General features: G+C 35.1%; 2 protein-coding genes and 1 long non-coding RNA gene across 6 annotated transcripts; 2 read left to right on the top strand and 1 right to left on the bottom strand.

Annotated features, from left to right (window-relative positions):
- The first annotated feature begins 6,516 nt into the window (after positions 1-6,516).
- Positions 6,517-9,874, top strand: LOC145059051 (enoyl-[acyl-carrier-protein] reductase [NADH], chloroplastic-like). 2 transcript variants are annotated; one of them, XM_079006918.1, is made up of 13 exons: positions 6,517-6,647; positions 7,190-7,488; positions 7,615-7,724; positions 7,807-7,862; positions 7,951-8,035; positions 8,125-8,172; positions 8,258-8,332; positions 8,434-8,545; positions 8,629-8,680; positions 8,758-8,809; positions 8,939-8,996; positions 9,374-9,472; positions 9,549-9,874. In XM_079006918.1, exons 2-13 carry the CDS (start codon positions 7,212-7,214, stop codon positions 9,701-9,703), a joined length of 1,179 nt encoding a protein of 392 aa, XP_078863044.1. In that variant the 5' UTR covers positions 6,517-6,647; positions 7,190-7,211; the 3' UTR covers positions 9,704-9,874. The 2 variants fall into 2 exon arrangements, with proteins under 2 accessions (XP_078863044.1, XP_078863045.1); XM_079006919.1 differs by lacking the exon at positions 6,517-6,647 and adding an exon at positions 6,697-6,715.
- Positions 9,875-13,779: 3,905 nt separating this feature from the next.
- LOC145059052 (uncharacterized) lies at positions 13,780-14,763 on the top strand. Its single transcript, XR_013686607.1, has 2 exons — positions 13,780-14,032; positions 14,489-14,763. It is a non-coding gene; the product is annotated as an uncharacterized LOC145059052 (long non-coding RNA).
- Positions 14,597-18,718, bottom strand: LOC145059050 (protein EMSY-LIKE 3-like). 3 transcript variants are annotated; one of them, XM_079006916.1, is made up of 11 exons: positions 18,488-18,718; positions 18,299-18,389; positions 17,554-17,756; positions 17,314-17,423; positions 17,064-17,250; positions 16,779-16,961; positions 15,729-15,797; positions 15,384-15,656; positions 15,217-15,285; positions 15,073-15,136; positions 14,597-14,847 (listed from the first exon to the last, which is right to left on the bottom strand). In XM_079006916.1, exons 2-11 carry the CDS (start codon positions 18,324-18,326, stop codon positions 14,744-14,746), a joined length of 1,290 nt encoding a protein of 429 aa, XP_078863042.1. In that variant the 5' UTR covers positions 18,327-18,389; positions 18,488-18,718; the 3' UTR covers positions 14,597-14,743. The 3 variants fall into 3 exon arrangements, with proteins under 3 accessions (XP_078863042.1, XP_078863041.1, XP_078863043.1); XM_079006915.1 differs by having other exon boundaries at positions 17,554-17,762; positions 18,488-18,717; XM_079006917.1 differs by lacking the exon at positions 18,488-18,718 and having other exon boundaries at positions 17,554-17,730.
- Between the last annotated feature and the right edge of the window lie 1,119 nt (positions 18,719-19,837).

Raw genomic sequence — 19,837 nt, 5'->3', positions numbered from 1 at the left:
TGGACAAGATTCATGTCTTATAAGAATTAGGGTTTTGTCTAAACCATTTTAGAAGAGTGATGGACGGGTAAAGTTAGAAACTTTACCCTTAGAAGGGCCTTTCCAGTGGGCAAACGAGCTAAGGACCATGGATCTAGAAGATATGGGTTTAATCTATTAAGATGTCCAATCAGACAGAAGGACTCGTCGAGTCCATAATGGAACTCAACGATTCGTATCGTGTTGTCCTAATTTCAGTTAGTAAAACTCGGTGAGCCTGTAGAAGGACTCGACGAGTGGATGAGCCAAGTCGCGACTAAGAAAACCAATTTAACTCGATGAGTCGGTGGAATGACTCAGCGAGTTGAATCGCATTTTCAAGATTTCTGAGTTATAGAACTCGGCGAGTTGAAAGGTTGACTCGGCGAGTTGGTCAACCCAGAATGTTGACTTTGACCAGAGCGTTGACTTTGACCAGGGGTAAAATGGTCATTTTACCCTATGAAGAGTTATCAGTTTTTGATTAAGTGTTATTATGGAATTTATAGCCAGAGAGTCGCCAGAGTAGCAGACGGGGATTCCTCACTCGAGTTCAGCATTCAGTTTGAAAGGTGAGTCTTCTCCTATAGGAACGGGTCTAAGGCACCAAGGTCGGCCCGTTTATGTGTGATTGTATGTGTTGGGGTTTGATCGATATAGGTTTTATGTTCCAAACTTCGATATGATGTCAGGTGAGGCCCGATGCAGTTAGTATGCTTGATGTCTTCTTGATTCTTGCATGTGTATTATCATGTGTTCCGAACTTTGGTCCGATGTCAGGGCAAGCCCGAGGAATGTTAGTTTTCTTGTTATGCTTATGTTTATGTTTATGATTATGTTATGTTCATGATATGTATGCCAGACTTCGGTCTGATATCGGGCGGGGCCCGATGCAGGGGCTAGGCCCAAGTTATGTCGGACCTCAGTCCGATGCCGAGCGGGGTCCAATGTAGTGGGCTAGCCTCGGTATGTGATTACTTGTATAATATATGGTAGCTTAGGGAGACTCACTAAGCTTTGTGCTTATAGTTTTCAGTTTTGGTTTCAGGTACTTCCACTAGCAAAGGGAAGGGCTCGGGATGATCGCATAACACACACCACAGCTTCAGCCTGGGATTGTTTGAGACTCTGATATTTTTATCATATGGTCTTGTCACGGTATTTGATATGATGTTTTGAAATACATGATACATGGTTTTCTTTATGATTATGGATGATTTTTGTTTTTATAATAAGTTTCAAAACGAAAATTTTGGACCGGATTTTTGGGATGTTTCAAAATTTGTCTCTGGTTGCGAAGAATTTGAGTGAAGATGAAGGTACCTATCAAATTTGGTTGTTTGGATCTGACGCATGGTTCCATGTTTGTGAAGCATCAAGGTAATTAAGTTGATAATAATATGGTGTTTGAAGGATCTTTTGATGGAATCAAAGAAGAGAGTGATTATGTGTAACGTCCCAAAAATCCAAGGTAAAAATTTCATTTTTAATTTAACCAAAAAACAGCGTTCGTTCATTCCAAAAGATGGTCATAGCATAATATTTAAAACATCAGAGTAAGAAAACCATAATTAGCCAATGCGAAAATAAAAACTTTGAGGGATGATATGCAGTCACGTCGGGTCATTCTCTTTCGAACAGAAAGTACCTTAAATTATAAATATAAACTCATAATATCTGGAGCTCATTTTCTCATAAAGCATGCAACTTTGCGACCAAAACCCTAAAATGGTCTAACATGATGCAAAAAACAAAAGAGTGAGAAAGCTTTGAGCTCTATACCTCCAAATGAAGCTCCCAACACAGATATGCTCAGATCTATAGCCTAGACTCCCCTCCTTCTTCTTCAAAACTCATTATTCACTACAAGAACACACAAAATCACTTAAATGCTCTCAAATGGACACACACAAGCTCAAGAACGAGGATTAGGGTTTGAGAGGGTTGATTGTCTTAGGATGGTGGCCAGGAATGAGGCCATCTTATTCTTTATATAGGGACACCCCCCTCATTTAGGGTTTTCACTCTATGTCTAGTACGCCCAACGTACTAGGTGGCTCCGCTTAAAAGTCACACACATGAATACGCTAAGCGTACTCACACGTACGCCCAACGTACTCAGCTGCAACCTTTCTCAAATAAGGGACCTATCTTGTCAAAACTTTAAACTTCCATAGATTCCTCGATATAACTCCATTTCCAATGAACCTCATATCTACGGAAAGGTAACAAGAAGCCCTATGCTTCTAGCAACTTGTCACAGCCTCAAGACTTCCTCATGCCCGGGTTGCAACCCGCTAACCCTAATCATGGACGATCCGAAACAAGATGTTACATATGTACTAGGACTTATACTACTTGCACCTTGAGCACGATGAGTCAGTTTTCAGGCCAATTCTAGCAAAAGTAATTGGATCGCAGTCAAGAACATTATGATGCATCATAGGAGGACTAAGGATATGTTCTTGGTCTATGGTGGTAAAGAAGAACTGGATATAAAGGGTTATGTGGATGCAAGCCTCCAAACCGATAGAGATGATTATCAATCTCAGTCGGGTTTTGTATTCTTAATCAATGGAGGAGTAGTGACTTGGAGAACTTCCAAACAAGATACCGTAGAGAGTCGGAGTATATAGCAGTTAGTGAAGCTGCAAAATCGGCAATATGGTTGGAAAAGTTCATCAATGATTTATGTGTTGTTCTTAGCATATCTTACCTAATTGAGATATTCTACGACAATGATGGTGCAGTCGCTCTGGATAATGAACCATGTGATCACAAGCTCTCAAGACATATACTTAGAAAGTTCCACTACACATAAAGCGCATGGAATATTGAGTTGGGTATCATTTTAGGATAATCCAACTGATCCGCTCACCAAACCATTGTCACAACTCAAGTATGACACTCATATTAGATTAATAGGCATTAGATTTTCTAGTGAATTGTTTTGATTACTTAGTTTGTAGTTTGATATTTTGGAACTTATAAGAAATTGTATTTTATCTAATTTGGTGATTGTTTTGTGAAGACTTAATATTAATCTTTTGCTACCATTTACATTAGTATATTATGTGGTCCCTTTTGCATGTTTAGAACCATTTCCAGAATATTAATTTATTTAAACATTCTGCAGTCGGTCCTACTCTTGGAAGTAAGTAGTGGTTTAAGATTTTCATGGAGCATTGGTAGATTGTTCATAAGAATGAACATAGCACATTATGCGACCAATACTCATGAGTACTTGAAAATGGAGATTTTAAGTATTGGATTAACCACGGTTAGAGATTACTCCATGGATCATGTCATGATTAATTCAAAGATGGATATATTTCATATTCTTAAAATGGAGACGCATGAGGTTCTGTTATACAATATGTTGTGTCTTGGTTTTTCCCCAACATTGTTCGTAACTGTCAACTATACATGGACTTGTCAGATATTACATGAGGAATAGTTTAAGCATATTTAGTTAAAAAAATTATTTGACCCTTATGTCGTAATAAGATAAGTAGATATCTTTGGGGCCCTCGATGATTTGGTGTTGACAATCAAATGATTGGCCGAGCTGAGACTAAGTTTATCAGATCAACAATTAGTCTGATAAGGTCACCACAAGTATTTATCGAGAAACATAATTTTGAACATTGAGATTGACTTATAATCCATGTCTCAGTTTCATATAGATATCATGAAGATCAAAGGAAGTTGAAATCACTAGTCTAAGGGTTGTGCATTACATAATGGCAATAAGTACACCAATTGTAATTGGACTGCACACTCACCGTCTATTGATAGTAAGTATTGGAACAGGCTATTATTGGCATTTAGTACAAGTGGGAGTTATTAGAGAATGATGTCCATAGCCTAAATAAGTCAGTAATATTACTATAAATAACAATGTCATTTTGGATTACACATAAGAACAAATACGAGCATAACTGAAAAGAGAATAAATTACAGGGACTAATTTGTTAATTAATTGATAGTTTAATTAATTAAATGAATCTAGAGATTCTTGAATGTTCTGGATAAAGAATTTAAATATCAAGATAATTACCAAAGTTAGATATAATTATTCTGAGCCATGATATTTATTTGTTACAGTTTGAATCCTTCCCCTAGAAATATAGGGTCCTAAAACTGAAATTAATTGTTAGAAATCAATCAAAACCCAAGAAAATCTGGAGGTGCTCTCAAGTCTCCAAAAAACCTAGAAGTCGATTACCGCACCACGAAGAAGGAGTCTATGCTTCACGAAGAGTCGATTCCAAATTCAAAATTGTTCTGATTCGTGGTGTGATTTTTGTTAGGTGATTCCAGTTTGTTGTTTTTTATCTTGGGCGCAATCACAAGAAAGGGATTATGCATTGGATGCTCAAGTCTGATCAACTGAAAAAATCAAAGAAACCAAAGAACACAAGTGTATGTATTATATCTCTTAATTTTTTGTTTTGTGTACTAGTTGCCTAGATCTGGTGAACAAATGTCCTTTAATGGTTATGTTGCTTCCATTATCCCTTTCTTTGTCTAAGGACTCTCATAACCCAATAATATGCACCATGCTCACCAATGTGACACCTTATTTCCTTTTGCCACAACTACGTGTTGACAAATATAAGGATTAAAGACATCATTTTTGGATATAAGGATTGAAGATGTCATTTTGGATCATCTCAACCCGCTTTTACTTTCTCTGGATTGAATGCCTCAACGAAACCTTAATTCAACACAATTCTTCAATTCACCTTATTTTTTCTATCTAATTTATTCTACAAATCTTATTTGTATATGAAGTAGTGATTGATTTGGCAACATCAATGCCAACAACAACTTCTTTGCTCGCTCTTGGGTTTAGGTTTCATCTGACTATTTCCCTCTTCTCTTACGCTTTTACCCTTCTGTCACACCTACTTTACTCTCTCACTCTAGCCATCAATCTCCATAGAAACGTTAGCCGTCAACTTCGCTCTTTCTCGCCAACACCAATTACATTTTGTATAAAATCCTCAATCATTGGCCATAACCATCATCGCTACCAACCTTCCCCACCACCACTACCACAAACCATATGTCTCTATTTACACATACATACACACCACCGAACTACCTTCATGACCACTTCTATACGCATATGCACCACAACATCCTTTCTCTCCGTCTAGGCACCAACACGCGTCATCATATCATGGGAAAGAGATGAGAAACGAAGAAGAGGGAGATGTACAGTCGGAGAGAAAGTCGTGGGAGCCTGTGGAGTGTCGGAGAGAAGGTTGTGGGAGCCTATGGAGTTGGAAGATAAAACTCATGAAAAACTGTAAATAGGCAATTAAAATGGACAAGATTGAAAGTTGAGATAATTTATTGGCTGAGATTAAGAAAGTAGTTATCCCCTAACCTCTATTAGTATTATATTAATTGTAAGACCGAAGTGGTCTAGACCGATAAAAGAACCACACAACCGAGTATGTAAAAGACAAAAGAAGAACTCAGAGTGATATATTCGTGGTAAGATGGTGTTTGGCTTTCCTTTTTAAATTACTTTTGAGACTTTTGGCTTTTTCAAAAAGTCAAAAGTGTAAAAAAGTTGTTTGGTAACTTCAAAAGATCTTTTAAATTAGCTTTTTAAGAAGAAGAAAAAATGAGAGGGTTAAGAAGTCAGGAATCTGTGAGTTTTAACAACTTTTGCCTTTTTTTTCTCTTTGTCCCCTCAAAAGTTTATACAAAAATATTTTAAAACTATCTTTTGGAAAAAGACATTAGACCTGACAAGCTTGTCATGTCGTGTCGGGTTCGTATCGTGTCATGACATTAAATGGATTGAAAGGGCTTGACCCTAACCCGACCCGTTTAATTATCGTGTCGTGTCGTGTCAACCTGTTTATTTTCGTGTCGGTTTCGTGTCGGGTGTTGGGTTAAGGTTTAGACCTTGTAAATATGTTGTATCATGCCGGATTGAAATATTTTAAAGGTTGGAAAGTAGGAGTTGTGGAGGAAAAAAAAAGGAAAAAATGAAACACTAGAGTATGAGATGGATTGATAAAATTTATAGTAAGTTTAGAAGGAAAAATGAAAAGAATTAAAGTTATGGAGCAAATTATAGGTTATGAGAATGACAAAAATTAACTTTGAAATTTTGAATATTACTTCTGATTATTGAGTTTGACCCAGTATAAGTCTATAACATATAATATATTTATAAAAATATGAAATTTATAACAAATAATATATAATTAAACGGGTCATATTTGAGTCATCTTCGAGTTTAAAATCTTGACCCTAACTCTACCCGTTTAATTATCGTGTCGTGTCATGTCAAACCGTTTACATAAACGTGTCGAAATCTCTGGCCCTAACCCGCTAATTTCATATCGAATTTGTATTAGGTTCTCGTGTTGTGTGTCATATTTTGCCGGATCTAAAAAGACGTGAATCGAAAAGTATTTCTCAATTTTTAGTTTAAAAAACTATCCCAAACATCCCGTGCTAAACAAACCTTTCAAAAGCCCAATCATGGCCCATGTAAAATCAACCCTTTCCAGTTCCACTATCTCTCGAGTCACGACTCACCCACACAGCAAGCGACAGACACAGATCCACCTTTGAGCTTTGGCGCCTCCTGTCGCATAGTAAGCTTCACTTGCTCTCTTTCATGCACACAGAAATGCAATTCTAGCCTCTCTTTGTTGAAATTCAGGTTTTCTGGATGTAATTATGTTTTAATATGAACAATTTGAGCCGGAACTTTTTTCCAATTGTAATGTATATACTTAATCACACATTCCTCCTATACGAGCTTGGTTTTCTGCTACATACTGCCACGATTTACAGATTTATAAAAGGAACGTAAAAATTATGTTGTACTAGATGATTGTAGAAATTCGACTTTACCTTGTTGAATTTCGGAGTTGAAAGCTTTAGTTAGGTTACATTATCGTAATCCTCTTAGACTGTATATAGCAAGTTCCATATCCAAGTGCTCTAGCTAGCTAAAGCATGTGAAATTAGTAATGTGATCCAAACCACATTTTACCAAATGATACTTTTCAACTCTTAGTTTTCAAATATATGCGAGAATGCTTGAATGACCTATTTGAATGTAATGAATTTTGAACAGATTACGTTATTATCTCACACTAATTTCCAACTTCTGTTCTCTTTTCCTTGATAGATTTCCAGTTCATACACTAAAAATGATGGCGATTGGTGCTTCTGCCCTACAAATAACTTTCACGAGACCCTCTGTTCTTCTTACTCAAAGAAATCTTGGGGTTACCATGGCAAGTTTTGTGCAAGAATCCGATAGAGCTTTATCATCTAAGCTTACAAGCTCTTCTCATCTTTCATCCATGTTAAATTCTAATCAAAGCTTCACAATTAATCGTCCAAGGTTTCGTAAGTTTGTTACAAGATCAATGTCTGAAGCTTCTGAAACCAAATCCACATCCCAGCTATCGATTGATTTGAAAGGTTTGAAATTGATTCTCATCTTTATCCGTTTTCTTGATACAAACTTCACAAACAAGGGTGTTGTTGTCTTTATATAGATTTGATACAATATATTACTAAGTAAATAGTAAATACTCTTACTTAAAGGTAAAAGGGCATTCATTGCTGGTGTTGCTGATGACAATGGATATGGTTGGGCTATTGCAAAATCTTTAGCTGCAGCAGGTGCTGAAATTCTTGTTGGAACATGGGTGCCTGTAAGTAAAGTAGAAACACTTTTAGCCAAATCTTGACATTATTGCCCCTATTAACCTCTCTTTTCTTTATTCACCTTTTAAGGCTTTAAACATATTTGAAATGAGTCTAAGACGAGGGAAATTCGATGCATCACGTGTGTAAGACTTTAACACATCTTTTTTTCTATCTTTTCATAATTTCAATATTTCATTTTCACTTATGTTAACAAAAAATATCATCTTTTAGTTTGCCAGATGGCACTTTGATGGAGATTACTAAAGTTTATCCATTAGATGCTGTGTTTGATAACCCAGAAGATGTACCTGAAGATGTAATGATGCATATAATTGTGATAATAAATAAAGTATTAATTATTTAAACATTTTATAGACGTATAAATAAATGACTTTATTCATGCAGATTAAAGCAAATAAACGTTATGCAGGTGCAAGTAATTGGACTGTACAGGTGTATACTTGCATTATTGTCATTTTTTTTTATGAATTTCATTTTGTTTTCTGCAAATATTAATATAATTTTTTGCTAAATTTAGGAAGTTGCAGAATTAGTAAAGAAAGATTTTGGTAGTATTGATATTTTGGTGCATTCTCTTGCTAATGGACCAGAGGTTTGTTATTCATGAACATCAATATATTAAATATAGTAATATATATAATTTAATAGACACCATTTTTTTGTTATTAAAAAAATGATTAAATTTTTTATTAGGTTACTAAGCCTCTATTGGAGACATCAAGAAAAGGTTATCTAGCAGCAGTATCTGCATCAAGCTATTCATATGTTTCTTTACTCAAGCATTTCCTTCCAATCATGAACCCTGGTATGCCATGTCATCATTTTTTTTTATTAGTATATGTATTTAAATTCTATATATATTATAAGTTAACAATGTGAATTTTGTAGGTGGTTCTTCAATTTCTCTTACATACATTGCTTCTGAGAGAATCATTCCAGGGTACATTTTTTTTTATTCTTTTTTAATTTTTTAAATTATGTTTCATTCTTATACATATTCATTGTATACATAAATAGATATGGTGGAGGGATGAGTTCAGCAAAAGCTGCACTTGAGAGTGACACAAAAGTAAGCTTTCTTCTCATCTTTAAATAATTAAATCTTCTACACTACAAAATAAATAAATAAATAAATAAATAAATAAACATTGTTATTAAATTATTAATCATGTCAATTTTATATATTTGTTTTATTTAGGTCCTTGCTTTTGAAGCCGGAAGAAAACATAAAATTAGAGTCAACACTATCTCCGCAGGTGATTTTATCACTTGTTTCATGAGGGCATTTACGTCTTTTGCACACATGAGAGATTTTTTGTCTGTAACAAAAATTTTCAATTTTTGTCCCATCGACATTAGTCTCAGACCCAGTCAAACACAGTACTAGGCCGTCCTGGTCTACATTTGACTGGGACTGATGTCTATGAAACATCAGTCTCGATCCCGGTCAAATGAAAGTCAAACACAGTACTAGGCCGTTGTGTTATGCATTTGACTGGGACTAGGATTGAGACTGATGTCTATGAATTTGTCTCATCGACAACAGTCTCAGTCAAGTCAAACTCAAAGACGGTACTAGGCCGTCCTGTTCTGTTTTGTTCTGGTCTGTCTGTATCTAAATAACATGTTTCAGGTCCACTTGGAAGTCGTGCTGCTAAAGCAATTGGTTTTATAGATACAATGATAAGCTACTCTTTTGCAAATGCTCCTCTACAAAAAGAGCTATCTGCGGGTAAAAACTATTTGAAATTACTATTATACCCCTATTGTTGGGACGTGTTTCTGAATTTTGAGAAATGAACGGACAGATGAGGTGGGGAACACGGCGGCTTTTCTTGCATCACCATTGGCGTCTGCCATCACGGGTGCTCTTATATATGTTGATAATGGGTTGAATGCAATGGGTGTGGGGGTTGATAGTCCATTGTTTAAAGATCTTAATATTCCAACAAGTGAGCATTAGTATTGGCATTTGTATTATGTATATGTGTTGAGAATAAAGTTTTGAAGATTCGGCTTGTAGATTTAATGACAATTTAATTGTTATGTAAAAGTTGTGGAATATGAACAAAACTTGTGTAAAAGTTTGAAGAATTTGAGTTTTAAGTAAGAGATGTACATGTTCTTGTGTTCATAGTTGATTAGGTCGTTCATTGTGCATAAAGTGCAAATCTTGTTGATGTAATGAAAATGGTAATGATTACTTTTTTTTTATTTTTTTTTAGGCTTTTTGAAAAAGGAAATGGAGATTGATCAAAGAGATGATAGCAAACAACAAAATGGTCCTTTTTATAAGCTTAACAGCCCAATAACCAAAATTGAAATGAACCTTTTAAAATAAAGACCCTAAAAAATAACAATAATAATAATATTGAGACCTAAACCAAGAAAAAATTATTAGGAAATAAAACGAAAGCATCAACAAAAGTTTATATTTTGAATGTACATGGGATAAGTTTTTAATATTAAATACCTTGCCCTCAGAAATATATATATTATTTTGTTGTCCTGTATCAAAATTTAACTTTTTAACTAGTTTACGATTTACTTAAGTTTGATTTTGTATTATAAGTTGTGTTATATAGTTATAAGGTAGGCATGCACAAACCGATTTTTTTTCTGAACCGGACCGGTTCAGAAAACCGGTTTGGTTCTGGTCAACTTAGTCAAAACCGGTTCACCCCGAAACCGGTTCCAAACCGGTCCAGCCCCCAAAAAATCCGAACATTTGTAAACCGGTTCGGTTCTAAAGACACCGGTTCAGAAAAAATCGGTTCAAAAACAAGTTCAAAACCGGTTCGACGCAAAAAAGGTTTTTTTTCAAATTTTTTTTTGTTTTTGGGCTAATAAGTGTAAAATAGGAATGTTTTTTTTTGTTTAGATTCTATTGCTTTTGATTGTGTTTAACCATAAAGAAAAATGGGATTCACAGTAAGGCATAAACCTTTTGGCAATACACACACATATACACAATACACGTCCATATATATGCCAAATGGTTTTTTTCATTTTTTTTTTTGTTTCTTGCTTAATAATATACATATCTTTTGATGTATTAATTTTTTTTTTTTTGGTTTTAGATTTGATGTTTGTGTATATGTATAAAAACATAATGTATATACAAAATTGTTCAATTTGAATCAACACATTTTTTGGAGCAATTTTCAACCTTTTTTTCATTTTTTTTTTGTTTTTTTATATTGGAAATACATAATACAACTTCAAACATAAAAACACAAAACATCCAAATTGTCAAACTAATACATCTTCAAATATAAAACATTGTTGTCGCCGTAGTCTTCAATCCAAGTCCGTAGTCATTGTATTTATTCGTCATCCGTCATGTCGTTGCGTAATCTTCTCTCATACTCGATCTTTTCTAGGGTGAGTGGCACCGACGTTCCCATCGCTACTTCTTCCTCATGTACTCGTGCTTCGGCATGCAACGATGTGTCTTCTAGTACTTCAATGTCTTGTATCCGTTCCACGCCATCAAGGTAGCATTTCAAGCAAATGCACACTTCCACCGACAAAGGGGTTAGTTTTGTTCTTTTTGGTGATATTACCCTGCCACTAACAGAAAAAGCCGATTCCGAAGCTACCGTAGAAGCTCGGGAGCTTAGTAGATCACTGGTCATAGCGGCTAGAATCGGAAATTGGGTTTCCTTTCCTTTCCACCAAGCCAAAATATCAAAATTTTCAAACTCTTGAATACTCATTTGAGACAAGAAATCGGAACCAATGTACCTTCCGAGCTCGCTACTAGGGGTGTTAGACCGAGCTCGTTTGGAATTTTCATTCCTCAAAGTATTATAAAGCCTAATTGTTTCGTTATTTTGGTGAGAAGTGGATCCGGATGCCCCCGTATTTTGCATCATGTCATGAATGTTTGTTGAACCATATTTTGTTAAATAAACTTCAAACAAATTTTTAAAAACTTTGTTAAATTTTGAAACTTCCTTTGATAAATAATCCATGTCATCATCCAATAAACCCAAATCGTAACAAATATTTTCAATTAAAGTATCAACCCCCCCAACATTTAGAGCCGGATTCAAAGCGGCGGAACAAGTAATAATGGGAGGCATTTCTTGAAAATATTTTTTTAACTTTGCTTTCATCGGTTTCATAATATTAGCAAACATTGTGCTCCTCATTTCAAACTCATTTATTTTCGCACACATTAAAAAAAATTGGTTTAAAACTAAACAACTTGTAGGATAATAATCCCCCGATAAAAAAGTAGTTGCTTTTTTAAAAACATCAAGCATGTCCGTAACAAGTTTGATAGTATCCCAACTTGATTCCGGATAAGCCGTAACCTTATTACGGTCCGCAAGGTTGTCATGAAATATTTTTAAAGTATCTTTTTGACGTAAGGCACTTTCAAACATTTTGCAAGTGGAGTTCCATCGGGTATTATTTTCCCAATTCGGACCTAAAAAGAGGGCATTCGCATCGACACAAAATAGCATATAATTATGATATCGAGCGTTACTAGAACTAAAAATATCTTTTAGCATGTCTTTGAAACCATCTTTTATAGTTTCAATGTTAGTTAGTGCATCTTGCACAACCAAATTAATGATATGTGCAACACATCGACTATGAAAAAAAACACCATCGCAAATTGGTTTATATTTTAGTTTTAGTTGTCCAACCGCGACGGTGTTGTTTGAAGCATTATCAAAAGATATAGAAAAAATATTTCCTTCAAGTTTATAAGTTTTGATCACACAATCTAAAATCTTAAATAAATTTTTACCGGTGTGCGGGTACTCAAACAATTCAAACGTAATCGTACGCTTCATCATTACCCAATTAGTTGGATTAATCCAATGAGCGGTAACATAAAGGTATGCATCCGGTGAACCGTGAGGAGCCGTCCAAACATCACAAGTTAAATTCACACCGGTTTCTAAATATTGAAATCCTAAAATCAATTCATTTTTTGCAAGTTTCCACATTTCAATACAATCACGTCTAATAGAAATACGACTCACATGGCAATATCGTGGTTGGAGAGTATCTTGGATGAGTGAAGTCAATCGTTTGTTGTCGAAGTGGTCAAAAGGCAAGCATTCTTGAATCACGAACTTCGTCATCCTATCCCGAACTTTAGCCATGTCGTAACTCCACAATGTTGCATCAATCGCCATTGTTGTTTGATTATGTCCCGGCCCAAATTTCACCGCGGGGCATCTTTTGGTCATATGAGTTTTCAATGTCGAATTCACATCTTCATTAAAAAAAGCACCACATTTCTTGCATCGCGCTTTTTTTATACCGTTCGACATTACACACAAGTCATAGTTGCACCAAATAGCCGGATTTCTATTTGTTTTTTTGATGCTAACAACGGTAAGATTGTTTGATGAATCTCCAACACCAACGGAAGCCGAATCCATTGTTTGAATTAAGAGAGTTTTTTGAACTAAGAGAGGTTTTTTGAGGTTTGGTTAAGGTAAAGTTGAGAGCTAAACATCTAATACATACATATATATATATATATATATATATATATATATATACTAAAAGGAATGGATAATATGGTCAAAAAGGAGCCAAAATCGGGTCTTACACAGCCTCAAACGGCTATAAAGCCATTAGAAAGAAACAAAAAAACGGGCAGAATTCAAAAACCGGTTCAAAACCGGTTCACAGGCGGTTCACCAACGGTAATATCGGAAACCGGTTCAGCAAACCGGTTCAGACAAATCCGGTTCTAAACCGGTCTCAAAGGTTGAAACATCGAATTGGTTTAATCCGGCGGTTCAGTTCATCAACGGTTCGGTTCACATGTGAACCGGTTCAGGGCTAAACCGATTTTCGGTTCAGCTACCGGTTCGGTTCTTGAACCGGTTTTTTTGCCCACGCCTATTATAAGGTGATAAGTAGTTAAATTGCACAATTAAAATTCTGAAAAATGAATATGGACTCTAATGAAACCCAATTTTGGATTTCGGCCGATTAACTTGTATACATATTATATAGCAATGAGAAAGCCCACTAGGGCCTACATTATACATTATTATTATCTTACTATTAGGTCTTCTACTCATCACCCAATCTATTTGCTCTTCTACCCAACGTCTCTCTCTCTCTCTCTCTCTCTCTCTCTCTCTCTCTCTCTCTCTCTCATATACCTGAAAACATACGAGGAACATGAAAATTGGAAATTATTATAAGATTAGTTTTGTATGACTGAAATTGGTGACAAATGAACATATCCCAGAATCCCTCCGCTGAAGAACAGAAGATCTTATTTCTTTCTGGATTCATCTATCTACAGGTACCGACCGTTTTCTTTCAAACTTTATAACCAAATCCTTCAGTTTCTTTTTTCTTTTTTCTTTTTTACATTTTGGGGTTTTTTTTATTAATCCTGTGAAGGCTTAATAATCTTTAATTAGGGTCATAGATCGTTGCCAGGATCATGAAAACTATTCCAATATCATATTGTTACGAATCTCGAATATTGTTGGGTAGCTTTCATAATTGTGAAATTTTAATTGATTTATCGTTGGAAAATGGATCAATCAATAGAGCTATTAGTTCGTTCCTTTGGATTTCGATATAGAATATTAAACTACAGCTCAGATTCATTCAGATCTATGAATACGGAAAAGGTTATATGTTTTCTCATAAGTTTCTGAAATCGCATAATATAATCATCCATAGCCCCAAAATCCTATTATTATTATTATCTTAATGTTATCTGTTACATCTTTGTTTCTGATCATAACAGGTTTCATTTATTGAAGCATATGGTGGGGGCAAATGAGTCAATACGACATACAAGATTGAAGATGATATCATATGGGATAAATTTGTAGTAAAACCATGATAAGAGAAATTACTGAAAAAGATTATTAAATACACAAGAATCAAGATACATTAGATAGATTACAAGGAGGATTGAATTAAACAGCTAATCACAAAATGTATATATATATATATAAATTGTACAAAATACAAGAGATAGTGGAAGCATTAGTTAATTTTAAGCCACATTTGTTTGAAGATCTTCTACAGCCAACAACACCTTATTCCCTGAACCACCCTCACCTCCTTCATGTTTTCTAACTGATTGCTTTTGCACTTGTTCTGATTAATACAATACAACAAACAACATCAAACCAAATACACAATCAACATTTGGATTCATGAGTATTGATTTTAAAGTTATAAAGAAAAAGGATTATTAAAAAAAAAAAAAAACATATTTAACTATCTAGCCAAAACATGGGCTGATTATTTACATATACTGGTGATTGAATTTATACAATAATAACAATTAACAGCAAACTATTTAGTCATTTCATTTATTACCACTTTCACCATCTGAGGCGCCTTCAAGCTTTGCAATAGCATCCACAAGGGCTTCTTCATGCTCCTAAATTATTATTATTATATTAATTATTAAACCATCAACAAAATAGTCGATTAAAAGTTAAAATACGAATAGCTTCTTACTTTAAGCACTTTTCTTGCCTTCTCAATGTCCATTGGATCCGCATTGCTTGAACTAAACACTTTATCCATCTGTTGATCAAACGGAAAAAATACCAAATTGGGTCAATTAGTCAAAAGTCAAACTTACACCTTTGACTTCATGGATAAAGAAAAGAAAAAGGAGATACCTCTTTAACAAGGGTATCTGTGTGAAGCAACTCGAGATCATTCAAAGCCCTTTTTGGAACACCTTTTGTTAATGGAGGTGGTTGAGGTTGTGATTCTTTCTTGGACTGACCCTTGGAGACCACTCTACCCCTTCCGGACCCACCGCCAGCTGTCTCGCCACGAGCCGCCGCCGCCGGAGGATTTTTGTTCCCCCGCCCGGTCCCACTTCGCCCGCCACCTCTATGAGATGCTCCAACATCCTCCCATTTCCAACGAATATCATTCGGAGATATCTATCCAAAAAATAAAAAGTAAAAAAGACTGATGTAAATCAGGTATACAGTGGCCCACTAACTATAACTAACCTCTCGAAGATTAACCCATTCCCAAGCTTCATTTGGTGTATTTGCATCGTATACCAAAGCATGGCGCCCCTGTAAATATTTCAAAAGGGTTAAATGCAAGAAATGACAATGTACTTTCATTGATTTGAAAAAAAAGAAAAAAAAAAAAAAAACTACTCGATCATAGCAATGTGGTCCAAATACAAAGCGATATTCAATGATATAATTTGGTAAATATATATATAATGATGTAGTGGAAAGATATGGAATTAAGTGAAGGTTAATTACATAAACGACCCTGTATTATATATTGGGTTTTTTTCCAGATTTATCATTTTTAATTTTTTTTTTTTCGATTTAGCCCTTTTTAGCATGTTTACCGGTTTTACACAAAGATGTAAGGGTTTTTTTAGAAAAAAAAAAATTGCGGTTTAATCCGGAAAAAAGGAAAATATAAGGGTCAAAGTCAAATTAAAAAAAGGGTTAATCTCATAAAAGACCTTATAAATTTGTGTTTTTTCCGGATTAAACCTCAAGTTTATTTTTTTTCCTGAAAAAGACCTTGTATTTTTTATTTTTCCGAAAAAAACCCTCAAATTTGTCTTTTTTTTCCTGAAGAAAAAAACTCAACCTTCTAAATGCTTCCAAATAAACCCTCAACTTTTTTAGTTTTTCTCAAGAACAACCCTCACATTTTACATTTTTTTTTTTGGAAAAAACTGACTAAAAGGGCTAGATCAAAAAAAATGAAAAAATACAAGGTCTTCTTCAGACGAAAAATAAACTTGAGGTTTAATCTGGAAAAAACACAAAATATAAGGTCTTTTATGAGATTAACACTAAAAAAATGGGTTTTTTTTAGAAAAGAAATATATATATTTTTTGAGGTTTAATCCAAAAAAAAACCCAAATATATAGGATCCTTATGTAATTAAGCCATTAAATAAGTTAAACTAGGTTGATATTTGTTGCATTTAGGCCTATTTTAAATTCAAACTCTCATCACGAATCAACATACATATTGAACATTGATTGATATATTATTATTTATTATTATTATTATTATTATACCTCAACAGGGTTAAAGTCTGTTATAACAGCCTCATAAAAGTTACTATCTTCAGGCCATCTTGTCCAAACCTTCCTTCCAATCAGAGGATCCGAGCTCTTGTCTTCATCAACACCATTTCCATTATAACCACCACCACCCTTCTTCCCCACTTGATCCCTGCTGTTGAAACTTGAAGATCCAAACTGCAAAACAATTCATCATTAAATTAACATTTAAAAAAAAAAAAAAAAAAAAAAAAAAAAAAAAAAAAAAAAAAAGACAATTTTGTGAAAACTTGATCTTACAGATTGTGGCTTCTTTCCCCTCAATCCTGAACCAGAACCACCACGATTCATGGCTGATGAAGATGGCGGCATTGGGTGGTGAGGTGGTGGAGCTAAGGATGAAGAAGGTCCAGATTGGGATGTTTTTTGTTTCTTTTGTGATGATGATGTAGGTTGAAGTTGAACTCCATTAGTCTTCCTCCATTCCCTATGATTTCATTTGAGATAAAATCATATAATCATATGTGATTATTTGATGAAAAATGTGTACCTTATTCTCTTGATGATGTCATCACCATTTACTCTTGATAGAAGTATTCTGTGTTCTTCATCTGATACTCTCAGCTCCTTCCTAAGATCTGTTATCAAAGTTTCCATCTCCTATATTATAGAAGAAAAAAAAAGAAAAAGGTTAAATTCAATCACTTAAATGGAATGGAATCACTGATTCCATTGATGAAATGTGTGTTTTCAAGAAAATGATATAAAACAAGGGTTATATACCACTCACCCAAGTGATAGCATCAGATTGAGCTTTAAAGGCACGAAGAACTGAGGTGTATGCTTCTTGTTCTATAAGGTGGATTTGTGTTTCCATGTCATTTTGAATTCTAGGAGGGCCGGGGCCCACAGCCATTGTTCTTCCGTTTCCAGAACTACCCCCGGGCCCACCACTACGGAATTTGTTCTGATGTGGAGGAGGAAAGTCATCATCTGTTCCTAAAATATTATCATAAAATTTTTTTTGCTTTAAAAGATTTTTTCAAAGAGAAAACTTAGGCATTATCATTTGTGAAAAGCAGTTTCCTTTGTGTTTCTAGACAATGAAGCAAAATCTGTAATCTGTGTGTGATCTATAGCTGTTTGGATGTTTGTTTTTATCAGAATGTGTTTGCAGATCTTCTTATTTCTTGATATTCGTTTTCATGATAACTTTATTCGTAACAGATTACACACAAAAATACTTTGACCTAAACCGCTGTTAAATCAAACCCTAAACCCTAAAAAGTCAAAATCATGAATCTTTAACTCCACAATCTGTTCAAACTTTAAATCTGGAGAAAGAATCCTAAGTTTCCACTCTTAACACGAACAAATCAAGAAATTAACAAACGGAAATCATAATAAATCTTTCGTTTGTTCATCCAGACGCAAAAACAGGAAAAGGGGTTTTTATCGTCAGAAGGGATGGGGTGTTGATAACATAATTAGGTGTATGTATGTGCGTATACAGATCTTGAAGAATGATTACTCACCACTGCTGTCTGAAAGCCCGTAGTCCATGGTAGAGCGAAAGTTTCATGAACAATTTGGCACACAAAAGATGACACAGTTCTACAAATTGTACTATAAGAGGGCAAATCAAGGAAATTTCAAACATTACAAGCGAATCGAGAAAATAAAATCATAAGAAAGTAAGTAAGTTCAAAGGAGTTTTGTCGTACCTCTATGCTCAGATGGAGAAGAATAAACGAAAGTAGTGCGTATGCGTCAGTTTCAGACTATGCGTGTGAAAGAAGTGAAAGTGGGAAGAAGTGAGGTGGGTGGTGGTGGTAGAGGAGGTGCAGTGGACGGCAGCACCATCGACCGGTGCTTCTCCGTAGGAGAGAGAGAGCTTTGGGACTTCGAGTGTTGGAAGTGGAGAACAATGATGAAACGGCGTCGTCAGCTCGAAGAAGTGAATGTCGTAACAATTTTATTTACTTTTTTACAAATTTGCAAAAATGGTCCCTGTGCTTTTGATACAAAAATGTTTGGTGGTGTTTTTAATTTTAGATATCTTGTTTAGTATTGATCATTTTTAGTATTTTTTTTTTTTTTGTGGTTTTTGTCCATACCCACATGAAATGATGAATATGCCCTTCAATAATTTTTTCATTTTTTTTTATTATTTACTTGTTATTCTAATTAAAGAAAAAAATTTCCACCCACCCACCCCTCTTATCCCTTCCCTCTACCCTTATCTTTTGTAAAAAAAAAAAAAAAAAAAACCTCATCCAGAATGCACACTCCAAGAGGCAAAAGATTTTTCAGTCCGTCTTCCCACATCCCGGCACCGACGTTCGTTACCCTTTTCCATCATCTATGTTCATCGCTTTTTTCCACCACCGGTGTCCTTTGTCCCCTTTGTTGTAACCAGAGTTTGTCACCCCCTTTGTTGTCACCAGTGTCTACCATTATCACCCCTAACCCTCTGTTTAAAACTCTGACCATTTGTACCCTCAACCTCCGTTCAACTTCCTGTTTTCCCAAACAAAACTCTCTGGTAGAAGCTTAGTTGTCGTTTGTGTTGTCTTCTGCAACGGCGATTGTCGTCCTCCATTAATGATTGGCAAAAAAAGGTTGAAATCGACGTACACATACCTGCAATTCACTAGCAAAAAAAAAAAAAAAAACTTGAAATCGATACACACACCTGCAAATCCATGGCAAAAAAAATCGACGAATATCTGTTTGGCAAATCATAGCTTCGGTTGAGGGCAAAATATATATTGGTTGTTGCTTGTTTCATTGTCGAGATTCGAACAAGGGAAGGGGTAGTGGTGGAACTGAACTACAGGAGGGGGGAAGCGGTGGAAGAAGGGGGTCATATGGAGAGGGAAAGAGCAAGAGAAACTCAATCGTTGAACCCAAACCCGAACATTGGCGTTGTTATTTTGTTTGCATATTGTAGCTCTGATCTGCAAACCATAACTCCGACAGTGGTGGCTTCGAATTATTTGGGGACGAAGCGAGGTCATTACGGTTGTAAATAACGACATCGTGTAGTAGGTTGTCCATCTTAATAGGCGGTT

Source organism: Lactuca serriola, chromosome 6 (genome assembly GCF_051521515.1).
Source record: "Lactuca serriola cultivar US96UC23 chromosome 6, Lser_US96UC23_V15, whole genome shotgun sequence".
Lineage (NCBI taxonomy): Eukaryota > Viridiplantae > Streptophyta > Magnoliopsida > Asterales > Asteraceae > Lactuca > Lactuca serriola.
This window is presented reverse-complemented; position numbering and strand designations above follow the sequence as displayed.